This window comes from Procambarus clarkii, chromosome 34 (genome assembly GCF_040958095.1).
Source record: "Procambarus clarkii isolate CNS0578487 chromosome 34, FALCON_Pclarkii_2.0, whole genome shotgun sequence".
Taxonomy (NCBI): domain Eukaryota; kingdom Metazoa; phylum Arthropoda; class Malacostraca; order Decapoda; family Cambaridae; genus Procambarus; species Procambarus clarkii.
Window position 1 is genome coordinate 44,129,791 of NC_091183.1, and position 16,507 is coordinate 44,146,297.

The window sequence follows — 16,507 nt, forward strand, 5'->3', positions numbered from 1 at the left end:
GACTGGGCACGAATACTTATTTGTCTGCTGCTCCTTGTTTACACAACAGTAATTGGGTACCTGGTTGTAAAGCGATTGACGGGCTGTGTTCTAGGAAATCTAATAGAGCAATGCTCACCATGAGCTATGGGAAGCGAAAGCTCTCAGCCTGCTAACAGGAGTCAGAAAAGGTCGTCTATTTCTGTGCCCACTTATTTAAAAAAAAAAAAGATAGAGGGTGGTTAAGGGGGAAAATGAAATAGATATACAGAGATATATATTTAGATAAGGGTAGGTCAAACCGGTTGAGAGAAAATGGGGGGAAATAAGAGATTCACACTTTTTCAAACTTCAATGCTCTAATCTGCTAGTTTAATCTCTTTAATCTTTTTCTCTTATCTCCCATTTTTATTTTCTATACCAATTATTACTGTGTTTCCTTCTGTACCTTGGCCTCATTTTCCTCGAGTTTATTGTCTTGTTCCTCTCTTCTTCCGCTCCAGCTATTTTTTTATGCTATTTCTTGGTATTATTTATTTTTGTTATGTATTTCTATTATCTCTTTATAATATTTCTATTATCTTTCTCCCTTATTGTTTCCCTTATCTTATTGTATTATCTCTTTCTATAATCTCTATTATGTTTTTCTCTTATGTTTATATTATTTCTCTCTATTATCTATTTCAATTATCTCTATTTTATTTTTAAATGGTCTCTTTCTAATTTATCTTTTTATTTCTCGATATTTCTAACATTACTCTAACATAGTTATCTATGTTGACCAAACAACAAACTAGAAATTGAAGATACGACGACGTTTCGTCGTCGTCTTTAGACGTCATCTTTTGACGTCGTCATTTGACGTCGTCTGTTGACGTCGTCTTTTGACAATCGGCTTGACCATGGTCCAGGACGGACCGAAACGTCGTCGTCTCTTCAATTTCTAGTGTGTGATTTGGTCAGCATTTTTCAGCCACGTTATTGTGACTTTTCATCTGCATAGTTATCTATATCTATTTACATTCAAATATCTCCTTGCTTAAGTCTATCTCCAGGAGAAGTTGAGAGAGAAAAGGAGATTTTTTTTCAGGGATATTCCAGCGCGGGCCCTAAGCCTTGGGCCGGCCCAATAAGTAAAAGTAATTAAGTATTCACTCTCCTTTGGGTGAGCTTACTGACCCTGATGGATTCCGATGCTCTATACCTTAGGTTCGAGTCTTCCTGTTATATAATCAGATCGAAACGTGCTGGGGATTTAACCTGAACCCGAAATTCATCAAGCTACGAAACCTGTATATCTTTCAACAATCATGAATGCTAAATATTTATTAAACAATTTGCGAGCTTCGATGCTTCACAACCCAAGGTTATTATTGTAATAAACAACCTCGTTGAAATTGAGTTTCAGTGTACTTATAATGTAAAATAAGAATTGCTATTCTAACTTTAAATTCGCAATATAATCGTTTCGAAAACTATTAGCACAGTTTTAAGGCTCAGTTAAGTTGATTTAATCTGTGTTTGATTGATGATGTAACGTGATCTAACGTGATCTAACCTAACCTAACCAAACCTAACCAAACCTAACCAAACCTAACCTAATCAAACCTAAACTAACCTAACCTGTTCTCAAAATGCGTCAATCGTCTAATATTAAGTGATTCTGCGAAAAGTGAAGCGGGAAGACAAAGGCAACCCACCTGACCCTTCAAGGCTGATATTGCTTTAGTCCTCCCCAAAATCCTGCAATTTTAATGCAGTTTTAATTTCAATAAACCATCGCTATTTTTACGTTAGTGATCCAATATGTTAAAAAAATATCGTTTAAACCGAGGAAGAATGTTGAATGACAGGTAAGGTTACAGCACACCGTCTTGATTATGTAAGAAAATGAATAACATGTTAAATGAACTGAGGTCTCTCTCTCTCTCCCTCTCTCCGTCTCTCTCTCTCTCTCTCTCTCCCTCTCTCTCTCTCTCTCTCTCTCTCTCTCTCTCTCTCTCTCTCTCTCTCTCTCTCTCTCTCTCTCTTTCTTTACCACTTCCGTAAAGAAAGTGAAATACAACGTCAGCTCTACATGAGCTAATTACGTATAATTGAGTTCTTTTATCTGGCAATCTTTTCAAAGAGATACTAAGAACAGTGCTTAGAGAAGTCGGGAGAGAATGAGAAGAAAATGATAAAATAACAAGGAAATTTAGAAGAAAATGAATAAAATAAGTTCATAATAAAAAATAAAAAATAATCATAAAATGAGATCAATATAAAGATGGACACGAAAAGATAAACGAGCGAAGAGAAAGGAACAATAACAGAGAAAAATGATAAATGTAAGAATATAGATAAAACAACAATAACTAGCTTAAAGGTCTTCTACAAATTTTAGCTTTGAGAAAAGGAGAAGCAAAGTTTGAGAGAAAACATTAATCTCAGCAACTCACACTATCAATTAACGCTTCACAAAGACGCTCTATGAACAATACTAGAGTGAGAAAATGGTGAGCATGTCACCATTGTCCCTGGATAAATCCTAGCCACCTGAAAATGGCTTTAATTCCAACAATAGAATGAGAAAACTACATTATTTGAACCGAAAAATTAAACGGAGAAGGAATAGAGACGCGAATAGATTTTTTTAAAGTCTTTATTTCTCATTCTTTGCCTTCCCTTCCCGTTGCCTGCTTCCCTACCCTCCCTCTCTCTCCCTCTCAGTTTCCCTATCTTTCTCTCTCTCTCCCCTCTCTTCCTCGTTCCGTCTCTCTCTCTCTCTCTCTCTCTCTCTCTCTCTCTCTCTCTCTCTCTCTCTCTCTCTCTCTCTCTCTCTCTCTCTCCGTCTCTCTCACCGTCTCTCTCTTACCGGAACGAAGGATTGGAAAAATTCTTTTGTAACTTTGCGGTCAATTAACCTAATAGAGCTCTAATGACGAGAGAGCAAAAAAAGAGATAGAGACCCAAAGAGTTTATTTGGTGCAATTTGCAGCAAATTCTTCCTAACCACAAGAAAGTACCCCCTGTGAACCCTCAACTTTTATGACTTTACACCTTAACTTATATTTACATACTTATATACTTACCCACATACTTTACTTATATTACAAACTTATAACACCTTTAAGACATTTAGTATTGATCGCTGGCATGAAACTAGGACACGAAAATAAGGACATGGGAATGAAACAATGGGAAGGGTATGGAACAAAGACATGAGTATGGAACAAAGGCATGACTATGGAACAAGAACACGTCTGTGAAATAATGCAAGGGTACGAAACTAGAGAGAGGGGACGAAACAAAGACAAGGGTACTAAATAAGTGCAGTCGATAAAGACAGAAACGGCTTTTATTGCGATCCACAGCGATTTTCATGAAGTCTGAAATCGGGAATATTTTCAGTTGAGTTATTTCCATTTTTTCCTCTGCTTCGTAATATTAAAATTTGTGTGCGAGTGGGAAAGAGAGAGAGAGAGAGAGAGAGAGAGAGAGAGAGAGAGAGAGAGAGAGAGAGAGAGAGAGAGAGAGAGAGAGAGAGAGAGAGAGAGAGAGAGATTGGAGGAAAATGGGTCAGAGAGTAGAAGAGAAGGAAGGAACGAGAGGGGAGACGAGAGAAATGAAAGACTGGGGAAGAGTGTAGAGACAGCAAAGGAGAGAAGAAGGAAAGGGGGAGGGCGGGATAAGAGTGGAAGAGACGAGAGAGAGAGAGAGAGAGAGAGAGAGAGAGAGAGAGAGAGAGAGAGAGAGAGAGAGAGAGAGAGAGAGAGAGAGAGAGAGAGAGAGAGAGAGAGAGAGAGAGAGAGAGAGAAAGAAGGAAGGTTGAAGGAGATGGAAGAGTAGGAGGAAGAGAAAGTAACAACAGGGAGAGATGGGAGGAGATGGGGATTGGAGAAGTGGAGTGTAGATATATCGAGTTATCTTGAGATGATTTCGGGGCTTAGCATCCCCGTGGCCCGGTCCTCAATCTGGCCAACCAGGGAGAGGAGGAATAAGGCAAAAAAAAAAAAACTTGACAAAGAAAGAGGAATGGGGTTGGGAGAGAGTGAGAGAGGAGAAACAACTACTTTGACAGCTGGCAACCAAGACAAACAACCACTTTGACAGCTGGCAACCAAGACAAACAACCTCTTTGACAGCTGGCAACCAAGACAAACAACCACTTTGACAGCTGGCAACCAAGACAAACAACCTCTTTGACAGCTGGCAACCAAGACAAACAACCACTTTGACAGCTGGCAACCAAGACAAACAACCTCTTTGACAGCTGGTAACCAGGACAAACAACCTCTTTGACAGCTGGCAACCAAGACAAACAACCACTTTGACAGCTGGCAACCAAGACAAACAACCTCTTTGACAGCTGGCAACCAAGACAAACAACCACTTTGACAGCTGGCAACCAAGACAAACAACCTATTTGACAGCTGGCAACCAAGACAAACAACCACTTTGACAGCTGGCAACCAAGACAAACAACCACTTTGACAGCTGGCAACCAAGACAAACAACCACTTTGACAGCTGGCAACCAAGACAAACAACCACTTTGACAGCTGGCAACCAAGACAAACAACCTCTTTGACAGCTGGCAACCAAGACAAACAACCTCTTTGACAGCTGGCAACCCAGATAAAGAATCACTTTGACAGCTGGCAACCAAGACAAACAACCTTTTTGACAGCTGGCAACCAAGACAAACAACCTCTTTGACAGCTGGCAACCCAGATAAAGAATCACTTAAACTTTGCTTCACAAAGATATGCATTTTTGTTTAAATAAAAAGAACATAAGAAATTAGTTTCTAATTTGAAAACTACCTAAAGCAGTTGTCCTCCATTAATCAAAAGAGCTGTTGTAGTTTGCAATAACCAATTGGACAGTTATTAATTGTAACTTCCAAGAATGCAATTATAACTTCCAAGAACCAAATGTACAATTTTAACTTATAATGAACAAGAGCTCATTAATATCTTGCAACAATCAAATTTCATGATAAACCTGGCAACAATTAGAGTTCTACCTTGCAATATTTAAGAAAATACAGCATTGTTTTGCAACAACCCAAATTGCTGATCATATTCTAACAACTAAAAATGTTATTCCAGCTTCCAATAATCTAAAATTCAATTCTCACAAAAAAACAGCCAAAAGTCCAGTTCTAAATTACACCAGTACAAAAAAATAACAAAGGTCAATAAAAAAATGTCAATAATAGGTAGCTGTCATCAGTAATATTTTCTAGAATTATAATTTGAATAATAATTTATAATTGTGTTCATTTCCTCCACTTTCTCTCCGTTTTCTGTAAGTTATCCTTCATACTCGTCTATTTCGCCCCTGTTTCATTACATTTTTATTATTGTTATTATGGCTAATCATATAAACAATTAGCATCCCGAATAACCAGTAAACGTTAAAATCTGAGCAGTTTGAGTCATACAAATACCACCTAAAATTTGACGTTTTCCAAATGGTGAGAAAGAGAGGTGCTTCTACGCGCATTCTCCAATCATTCTTACGATCTCAAAACATCATTTTTGAAGTGATATTTGCCCATCTAGGAGCATCTCAAAAACGGGACAACCATTGTTGACAAGACCACACACTAGAATGTGAAGGGACGACGACGTTTCGGTCCATCTTGGACCATTCTCAAGTCGATTGTGCAACCATTGCTGCCCGTTTTTGAACGCTATTGAGGTTGATTTTGACTACTTCCAGAAAGCGCTAATATTAAAGTGTTCTAAATTTTACTAAATCACCAGAATTCCGGAGCTTTGGCTCGACGCTTCTATTTTTGCTTGATTTTAATTTCTTTTAAATTTTGCCCCGAGGGGCGAGTTTATTGGGCAGCGTCACTCATCCTGTGAGTGAACACACCGCCATAGTGACAGTATTGGGCAGCGCCACTCATCCTGTGAGTGGACACACCGCCATAGTGACAGTATTGGGCAGCGTCACTCATCCTGCGAGTGGACACACCGCCATAGTGACAGTATTGGGCAGCGCCACTCATCCTGCGAGTGGACACACCGCCATAGTGACAGTATTGGGCAGCGTCACTCATCCTGCGAGTGGACACACCGCCATAGTGACAGTATTGGGCAGCGTCACTCATCCTGTGAGTGGACACACCGCCATAGTGACAGTATTGGGCAGCGTCACTCATCCTGCGAGTGGACACACCGCCATAGTGACAGTATTGGGCAGCGCCACTCATCCTGCGAGTGGACACACCGCCATAGTGACAGTATTGGGCAGCGTCACTCATCCTGTGAGTGGACACACCGCCATAGTGACAGTATTGGGCAGCGCCACTCATCCTGCGAGTGGACACACCGCCATAGTGACAGTATTGGGCAGCGTCACTCATCCTGTGAGTGGACACACCGCCATAGTGACAGTATTGGGCAGCGCCACTCATCCTGCGAGTGGACACACCGCCATAGTGACAGTATTGGGCAGCGCCACTCATCCTGTGAGTGGACACACCGCCATAGTGACAGTATTGGGCAGCGCCACTCATCCTGTGAGTGGACACACCGTCATAGTGACAGTATTGGGCAGCGCCACTCATCCTGTGAGTGGACACACCGCCATAGTGACAGTATTGGGCAGCGCCACTCATCCTGTGAGTGGACACACCGCCATAGTGACAGTATTGGGCAGCGCCACTCATCCCGTGAGTGGACACACCGTCATAGTGACAGTATTGGGCAGCGTCACTCATCCTGTGAGTGGACACACCGTCATAGTGACAGTATTGGGCAGCGCCACTTATCCTGTGAGTGGACATACCGTCATAGCAGTATGTACAACACTCCCCCAATAGGAAGAAAACCCGCTGGGTTGTACATCCTGTCACTTACCTTTTTTTGCTTAATGTTACGCAAGTTGCGTACTTATTACACAGTAAAATATACGCAAGACTACCGATAGAACACAGCAAGCACACTTATCTTTCCAGGGAATCCCGTGCTTGGACCCTTATAGGCCTCTGGCTGGTCTATTATGTATAGTTTACCTGAATTTACCTGACAGCCACTAAAACACTAGTGGCCTCGACGAGGACAGGAAGCCGGCGGCTTGTCGAAGGTCCTCCTCCCCCATTTGCCTTCATAATCTTTTCCAGCTGTATTGTATTATAAATGTATTACTCACTTCTATCTAGCTTAGTCTGTGGGTGAGTATTTATGAGTTGTATTCGCTACAAGTCCACTACGGGCTCACCATAGACTGTGCTGCTTGGGACTTGTTGTTCCAAGTAGCGAATCTTAAACAACAACAACGAGTTTTATTTTAGCTTCAGTAAGGTTATATCCAGTATGTTTAACAACTTCTTCTGCGTTGTTGTATACATCAGTACCCGGGAAACACAAACCGTAGCTGTCTCTATTTTCCGCTTGTTACAACTTGTAATAAAGTTGTTACATCTTGGCTTAACGTGTTTATGACGTATTAGAACGTTGTTACAACTTGTAATAAAGTTGTTACATCTTGGCTTAACGTGTTTATGACGTATTAGAACGTTGTTACAACATGTAATAAAGTTGTTACATCTTGGCTTAACGTGTTTATGACGTATTAGAACGTTGTTACAACTTGCTATATTGGTTGTTATAACTGGTTTGGAGGTGTTAAAACATGTTCGAACGTTGTACCAACGTCGTAGTTTCGGTGTGTGTTTGGCCGGTAGTAACTCTTTATTAATACAGTATCTAATAACGGAAGCGCTCAGTATTTTCTGTCTCTCTCATCTGGTTCATATGATACTGTCCCATATTCAGAGACAGGAAGCCTGTTAGGCTTATCTAGGTCCCTTTGGAGAATTTCTGAGGCTCTTTTCTAGGATGCAATCCTCAGTAGTTGTCTAACTCCCGGGTACTAATTTACGTCTAGGTGAAAAGGCATCAGATGATAGAAAACGTTGATAAGGATTCCCTTGTCTTGCTACGAGAAAGACAAAATAATTGTATAAAAGGGGCTAAGCCAACGATATCATCAATGTAAGCTTTTATATCCTTCAATGACCTCATCAAAACTAGCCTCGATATTTTCCTCTAGCTTACATCCCTTCCCTACCCTTCACAACCTTCCCTACCCTTCACAACTTTCCCTACCCTTCACAACCTTCCCTACCCTTCACAACCTCCCCTACTCTTCACAGCATTCCCTACCCTTTACAACTTTCCCTACCCTTCACAACTTCCCCTAACCTCCACAACCTCCCCTACCCTTCACTCTCTTCTTAATCCTCCATCTACTTCTCTACCTTTCACTGTCTTCTTAACCTTTTACCACCTACCCTACACTTCACCTCCTTTTCTACCCTTTATCTTCTTCCCTGCCCTACACCATCTTGTCTACCCTTCACCACCTGTCTACCCTCCACCACCTTCCCTACCCTCCATTATATTTCCTCTTCTTCACCACCTTCCTTACCCTTCACCACCTTTTCAATCCGTCAATAATTTAATTTTCCTTTCATCCCCTTCCGTACCCTTTATTACTTTTCCTCTACTTCACATTTCTTCTCACTGTTTTCATGAATAAAAAACTTTATCGCTTGCCATTTCATACAAGGCAGGAAGTGGGGCACGGCCTCGAAGGTCCTGTGGCCATCCCCGACCAATGACCAGTCACCCTGTAAAGTTTGGCCAGACTGTCCCCCGGAAAACAAAGAGACGAATATCGCCTATATCTTCACATGCCCACGTGGGGACTTTTATCCCAAACGATTTCAATATATGGGCAAGACAAAACCACATCTTTTTAATAATAGGCGCCTCACAATGCACAAACAACTTTGACAACTTTGAACTCCCATGTTCTTTGAAGAACATGGAAGATGCCTCTAGTGATAGATCTCGAATTATATTGACTTCCCTTCATCCTGCATTCTATTTGAGGTCTTCTTAATCCAACTGATATCCTCATAATTTGCATTTGTCAGGGTTAAAGTCTGTTAGCCATTTCTAAGACCCTATCTAGAGATTGTCTATGTCATCTAGGTATGCACTGGGGGGTCCTCCTTCGTTCTGAATCGTCACATTATCTTAGCATCGTCCACAAACTTGGATAAGAATAAATTTACTTCCAATTAGGTCGTTTACATATATTAGGAAGAGAATGGGCCCTAATACCGACTCTTGAAGGACTCTAATCATTATCTCACTCCATTCTGATAGTGCTTCGCTTCTTGTGTGTATGCATATGTGTGTGTGTGCGTGTGTGTTTGCGTGAGTGCGTCTGTGTACGCGTGTGAGAGTGATAATGTTCTCCCCTATATTTACTCGTTACTTTTTTTTGGTTGGGCTGGGAAGTTCCTGCACGGGCCCTAAGCCTCTGGCTGGCCCACTAAACTGCATAATTGGGCTTTAAACAACCGGTTGGAAAGGTTGCCCTTTTCCACCGTCCGGTTGTCTAACACAGCACATCTCACACATAATTTTCCTGTCATTGCTTCTTTTGAAATAAGAAATAAGAAATAAGAGAAAGTATGAATTTCTCACTCTTCCAACCAAGCACTCTCGTTAGTCTGGAAATAATTTTTAAACATTTTGTCCTTTTCACTCTTTGAATCTAGTATTTTGTAGGTGAACTATGTCTCCCCTCTCGCTCTTTCTCTCTCTCTCTCACACTCTCTTCTTTTAAGTCACGTTAGATTCCAACTCTTACCCTAGGCTACGTGGTACCCTTACCCTAGGCTACGTGGTACCCTTACCCTAGGCTACGTGGTACCCTTACCCTAGGCTACGTGGTACCCTTACCCAACGCTTCGTGGTATTAGGGAGAGTCTCTCGCTGGAATCCCTCGTAACTGTTGAAGTTCCCTTGTGTGTTTGTTGAGATGGGTTTCACGATGGGGTAGCAGATTGTAGGGTTGGTCTTAAGTCGGTGATGTATTGTGTGTGTGTGTGTGTGTGTGTGTGTTTACTAGTTGTGTTTTTGCGGGGGTTGAGCTTTGCTCTTTCGGCCCGCCTCTCAACTGTCAATCAACTGTTTACTAACTACTTTTTTTTTCCCCACACCACACACACACACACACCAGGAAGCAGCCCGTGACAGCTGACTAACTCCCAGGTACCTATTTACTGCTAGGTAACAGGGGCACTTAGGGTGAAAGAAACTTTGCCCATTTGTTTCTGCCTCGTGCGGGAATCGAACCCGCGCCACAGAATTACGAGTCCTGCGCGCTATCCACCGGGCTACGAGGCCCCCCAAATGTGTGTGTGTGTGTGTGTGTGTGTGTGTGCGCGCATATACATAAGCAAGACGTCCCAAGCGTTTTGACCATGAAGGTCCTCGTCGAAAATTATGTCAAGAGTGCAGAATTAATTATTGATCTTAGCTGGACTTATCATACGAGGAGAGAGAGAAAATCTTGGACTATTATTGGCCGAAAAGCGTAAAGAATTGAACTTTTATTCCGCCTCAGAGTGGAAAAGATGGAATTTTTATTGCTGCACCAAAGAAAAATTGTCGTATAATTGCTTCATATTTTCCACTACAGGCTTTTACAATTGCATTAAATTACCGTCCCGTTTTGAAATACGAACACCTCCAACGGTGCAATATTCACCCCTTCCCTTCCCCAAACCCCTTTCCCTTCCTGTTCCGTTGCTATCCCGTTTCCCCTTATAGGGAAGAATCAATATATTCGAGATATTAAATGAGTTAAACACTGAGTTATCTAGACTGAAAAAAATCAATGCCCGTGAGTAATGATGAACTTAAGAGATGAATAACGTAGGTGAGTATTAAGGACTCACCTTCTTCTGCCGCCAGCGCCGGCGTCTGTCCCCACAAGAGTACCAGTAGACACAGCATTAGATCCAATGAGAAATTCAGAAGCATGTTGAAGGGTGAACTCAACCCTCTATAAACTTCCTTATGACCGACGCACTTATAAAACACTTGTTTTGAGTGTATTTACCTATCAACAGTATCAAAACATATTCTAATTATTTTTTTATTTGTACAAAATACAAACTTTATTTCGTATTTACTTATCTGTCTCTACGTATATATATATACATATATACGTATAGGTATATATATATATATGTGTGTGTAATGCAAAAATATATATATATATATAGGGTACACAATGGAGTGAATCGCGTTTAACAATGGTAATTCACTGCGGTTACTTTATAGAAGCAATGGACCCTGGAGTTATTACGCTTGCTGTAACTCTCTCGCAAAAACAACATAACTCGCATTTCAGTTTAAGGTTGAATATGCAGCCAAAACAAACTAAAAAAAAAAAAAATCGCTCCAATCAGTGCTGTATATTAATGGAGTTGCACAAGCAGCAGTAGCGAGCTCCGTATCCCGGCCACGGCAGGAGGAGGAGCAGCAGGAACAGGAGCAGTAGTGCTGCTTCGCCTCCAGGAGTTCCAGGATTCACCCTGGCGGAACTCCGTCAGCGACACCTGCTGGGACCACACTGAGCTGCCTGGCCAGGCTGCTGGCTGGTCTGCTCAGTCTTGCACATGCTCCTGCTGGAGCCGTGCTCACGCGCCGCCGCTGCCCTTGGTCGGCCCCGCCCTGTGCACCTAACCCAGGATTTTGCTCAGATATCAAGCTCTTCAATGCACAGGTGTAAGGCACCTGTGAATCATTCTGAATCATTCCTCGTACATTGGAACTTGAGAGGTATAACCCACAAACAATGTAAGGAACGTGAGTTATATCGTCAGAGGGACATGTTATGGCTACGCGGCTCTGTGTTCATGGGCTATACCATAATCACGATCGATATTGCATTGAATGTTGCAGCAACAGATGACCCGCTGGAATGCAGAGGTTCATAACGGCTGGTTTGACGTTTGTGTGTGTGTGTGTGTGTGTACTCACCTAGTTGTACTCACCTAGTTGTGTTTGCGGGGGTTGAGCTCTGGCTCTTTGGTCCCGCCTCTCAACCGTCAATCAACAGGTGTACAGATTCATGAGCCTATCGGGCTCTGTCATATCTACACTTGAAACTGTGTATGGAGTCAGCCTCCACCACATCACTTCCTAATGCATTCCATTTGTCAACCACTCTGACACTAAAGAAGTTCTTTCTAATATCTCTGTGGCTCATTTGGGCACTCAGTTTCCACCTGTGTCCCCTTGTGCGTGTTCCCCTTGTGTTAAATAGACTGTCTTTATCTACCCTATCAATCCCCTTCAGAATCTTGAATGTGGTGATCATGTCCCCCCTAACTCTTCTGTCTTCCAGCGAAGTGAGGTTTAATTCCCGTAGTCTCTCCTCGTAGCTCATACCTCTCAGCTCGGGTACTAGTCTGGTGGCAAACCTTTGAACCTTTTCCAGTTTAGTCTTATCCTTGACTAGATATGGACTCCATGCTGGGGCTGCATACTCCAGGATTGGCCTGACATATGTGGTATACAAAGTTCTGAATGATTCTTTACACAAGTTTCTGAATGCCGTTCGTATGTTGGCCAGCCTCGTATGTTCGTATGTGTGTGTGTGTGTGTGTGTGTGTGTGTGTGTGTGTGTGTGTGTGTACTCACCTAGTTATACTCACCTAGTTCTGCTTGCGGGGGTTGAGCTCTGGCTCTTTGGTCCCGTCCCCCAACTGTCAATCAACTGGTGTACAGATTCCTGAGCCTACTGGGCTCTATCATATCAACATTTGAAACTGTATATGGAGTTTGCCTCCATCACATCACCTCCTAATGCATTCCATTTGTTAACTACTCTGACACTGAAAAAGTTCTTTCTAACGTCCCTGTTGCTCATGTGGGTATTTATTTGTGTTCCCTTGTTCGCGTACCACCCGTGTTAAACAGTTTATCCTTATCTACCCTTTCCATTCCTCTGAGAATTTTGTAGGTAGTGATCATGTCTCCACCCACACACACACTCACAATGCGTGTGTGTGTGTATGTGTAGGCGTATGGAGATATGTCTGTGTTTGCTGGAGTCATGTGTGTATGTGTAGGAGGTGTCTGTGTGTTTGCTGGAGTCATGTGTGTATGTGTAGGAGGTGTCTGTGTTTGCAGGAGTCATGTGTCTATGTGTAGGAGGTATCTGTGTGTTTGCTGGAGTCATGTGTGTATGTGTAGGAGGTGTCTGTGTGTTTGCTGGAGTCATGTGTGTGGGAGGTTGGGAAAATGTGTCACGTGTGTCACAGAACTGTATTCTTCCCTTCATTTGCATATACAGCTCCAATTCTCATCGCATGACAAGAAGCTTGGTGTCTGGGAATCGTTACCCATCTTCCCTGCTCTCACCTCACGCAAACACGCACGCATATAAATAAACACACGCAATACACGCCAAACAATTAGCACTACACATGCACAAACGTCACCACACATTAGTATACGTACACAAATAACCACACGGGCGCCCCCAACAGCGTTATTCATACACCAAACACGCTAAATTACCTTAACAACCAATTAAACCGCCACTTGTGTACATAACAGAATATACCCCCAACTAAAATTCACATCACTAGATGAGAGTAGCTTCAGGGGAAACATGATCACGACATACACAATGCTTAAGGATACCTTCATGGACAAGGACATAAATACCAAGATGAAGCTTAGGGACATAAAAAAAAACAGCTAACAAATGAGGTGGTGTGTTTGGAAGAGCCAATTGGAGCTCATCCAGCATAAGCTCAGCCAATGAGAAAACACCACGAGATGGAGCAGCATAGTATCAGAAATTACAGCAGACACCTTGTCACAAGCTTCCGTCAGAAACCTTAATATTACATTGAAAAGTTTTTTTGCATTGCTGAAGTTCGGACAATCAATCGGGTTGATGACGAGAATGCAACTGCAAGATAATGTGGAGTCCGTTGGGTCCGAGGCCACGACAGAAAATCCATCCCATGAGTCTAGGAATGATGGGTCCAAGGACACTAAGACAATCAGTAGAATCCAGGTTTTAACGTCATGATTTAATGTTATACGACACCGTTTATGGAGCTCCCTAATATCTCACAGGAAACTCTCACAATACAACGTGGAGAGTGATTGATGACTGGAGAGAATTTCGCGTGAGGGAAACTTCAAGAGAGAGAGACATGTAGATTGACGAACCAGCTAGTGTAGTCACTGCATATTTAAGGCCCACTGAGGAATCTCATTCGTCACTGTGGTTGGGGGGACAGGAGTTACAGCACAGGAGCGTTCTGGCCAATGATTTGACACTGCGTAAAATATGCGACTGTTTTGCCTAGCTAGGAACGTTTAAACCTAAACAATCCACTTAACTGATCGAGTGCAATGATCGGAAAAAAGTCCATATTACGGAATTATATATTTTTTTTTTACTAAATACACGCAATTATAACGGTTTAGCTGACGGTTAGAAGTATGATGAACTACGTCAGAGGACAGATTGGGGATTGGCTAATCATTGACTACAATGAGTTATCTTTTCAGACATCAATTTTTTGACTAAGTTTAACATCTATTTCTATACGAATTACGATCTCCATTTCATTCTGATTTACGGAAATTAAATGTCCTCTATAATTATTTTCTTAGGAGCAAAATTTTTGAGTGACAGAATTATTATGTCATTCACTCAGGAAAGGGAAATTTTACTTGTTGATTTAGAGATGCATATAACGTCATGACAATTTTCTAACTATTCTAAAAATTTTCTAATAACTCTGAACGTTCCAGAGTGGTATGCTATTGTCAGAGGCTTAGAGATTTATATTTAGGGACGAGTTATTGGAGAACATATTGAAAAGCAGAAAGTCTGCAGAAAATAATATTTTAGTGTCACTCTCCTATAACTTGCAAAGCAGGGATATAATGTAACAAAAACATAACATTCTAGTTTGTGAATTTTAGAAATTTTGCCTGTGACGTATGTACACAATTGAGTATTCAGTGGCTGTAATGTAGTTTTGGTTTTCTGCCATAACAGTTTGGTCCGTCCAACATGTTACTTTGATGGAATAACAATATTTCCCTAGAATGACAGATAACTAGTGTATGACTAAACTTATTATCATCCCAGGCTGATAATTATAGCTCCAGTGGAGGTTCAGCATGTTTGCATTATTAACCATTTAGAATTAGAGTATTACCCAATAAGTTTAGGAAACAGAACGGGAAGGGAGGGGGGGGGGGGTTAATTAAAAAAAAATGCGTCAAGTTGGGTAGGCTATATAGGCAATAATTTTGGACGACACTATATATTTGTCCCTATAGTTTCCAGTGTTAGCGTCTCATTGTGGTGATCCAGAGGGGTAACGCCTGCTTTAAAACTGTGAAGAGTTTCACAACCACTAACTAATCCCAAGGTGATGATTTTCCATTCCAAGCAGTGAAGGTGCCTTTGTTTTTTATTAAATTTTGAGTACACCGAGAGAGGTTTAATAAATAATTCAAGCAATTGTAGCTTAATTATTAGGTTTTATCTGACGGGAAGGAATTTAAAAAAAATCATTAACTCGTCGGAGTTCATTTATGAGTAATAATGGACATGATGTATATATCACTAGATATAACTTAACATCTTCAAAGGCAGTCGGGAAGAAAGTTATAAACAACAATCACAGTATAATATAGCCCATTATAGCGAGAGGACTGTGAGAGGGGGGGGGGGTGTGAGGGAGGAATATTATCCTTTTGACAAGATGTAAAAAATTAGGTGTTGAATCCACCTTGATCGTCTTGGGCAGCGGGAAGTAAGGTGGCATTTATTTATCACACGGTCAATATGATGGAATGACATGCCAAGGTGCAAGTATTATTGATGTGTTTGATGTGTAGTGCTTCTGCTATGTCAACCAACAGGCGATACGATCTTTATTAAAGCCTTGTTTTTTTTAAGTAATAGTTTAAAAACGTCTCTCTGATGGACAGTCAATATTCGCTCAATACATGAGAATACAAATAGCCAAAAATCATGGAATTTATATCTCACACTATTCTTGTCTCTCTTTGGAGAGAAAAAGAGCTAAGAAGATAGCGAGAGAGGGAAGGATAGACGAGGAAAAGGGGACTTATCAGGGGAAAGCGCTATGCCATTACGAATATATATATATCACTTGGATGGAGTCAAGATAAGTATTTCAGATGGGTTGGGGGAAAAAGGAATGGTGCCCAACCACTTGTGGACGGTCGGGGATTGAACGCCGACCTACACAAAGCGAGACCGTCGTTCTACCGTCCAATCCAAGAGGATGGAGAAATAATGGAATGGAACTATCAGGGGAAAGCGCCCAACCATTAAGACTATATAGCACTGGGAAGAATTTGGGACGAGGGGAATGAATGATACTCAACCATTCGACTTGAGAATGGTCCAGGACAGACCAAAACGTCGTCGTCCCTTCACCTTCTAGTGTGTGGTCTGGTCAACATACTTTAGCCACGTTATTGTGACTCATCGCCTGCATACCCAACCACTTGTGGACGGTCGGGGACTGAACGCCGACCTGCATGAAGCGAGACTTTCTCTCTACCGTCCACTCCAAGTGGTTGGGGGGTTGGAGAAGGGGAAAATAAGAATAAGGATTACATACACGGCCTGTCTACCCATTC

At 41.7% G+C, this 16,507-nt stretch overlaps 1 protein-coding gene across 1 annotated transcript in view; it reads right to left on the reverse strand.

The window, feature by feature from the left end:
- LOC123761433 (uncharacterized) overlaps positions 1 to 11,434 on the reverse strand; it is a 323,096-nt gene extending 311,662 nt beyond the window's left edge. The window contains exon 1 of the mRNA XM_069335732.1: positions 10,741 to 11,434. Within this exon, the coding sequence (XP_069191833.1) occupies positions 10,741 to 10,825 (85 nt within the window). The 5' untranslated portion in view covers positions 10,826 to 11,434. The remainder of the gene's footprint in view (positions 1 to 10,740) is intronic.
- Positions 11,435 to 16,507: the final 5,073 nt, after the last annotated feature.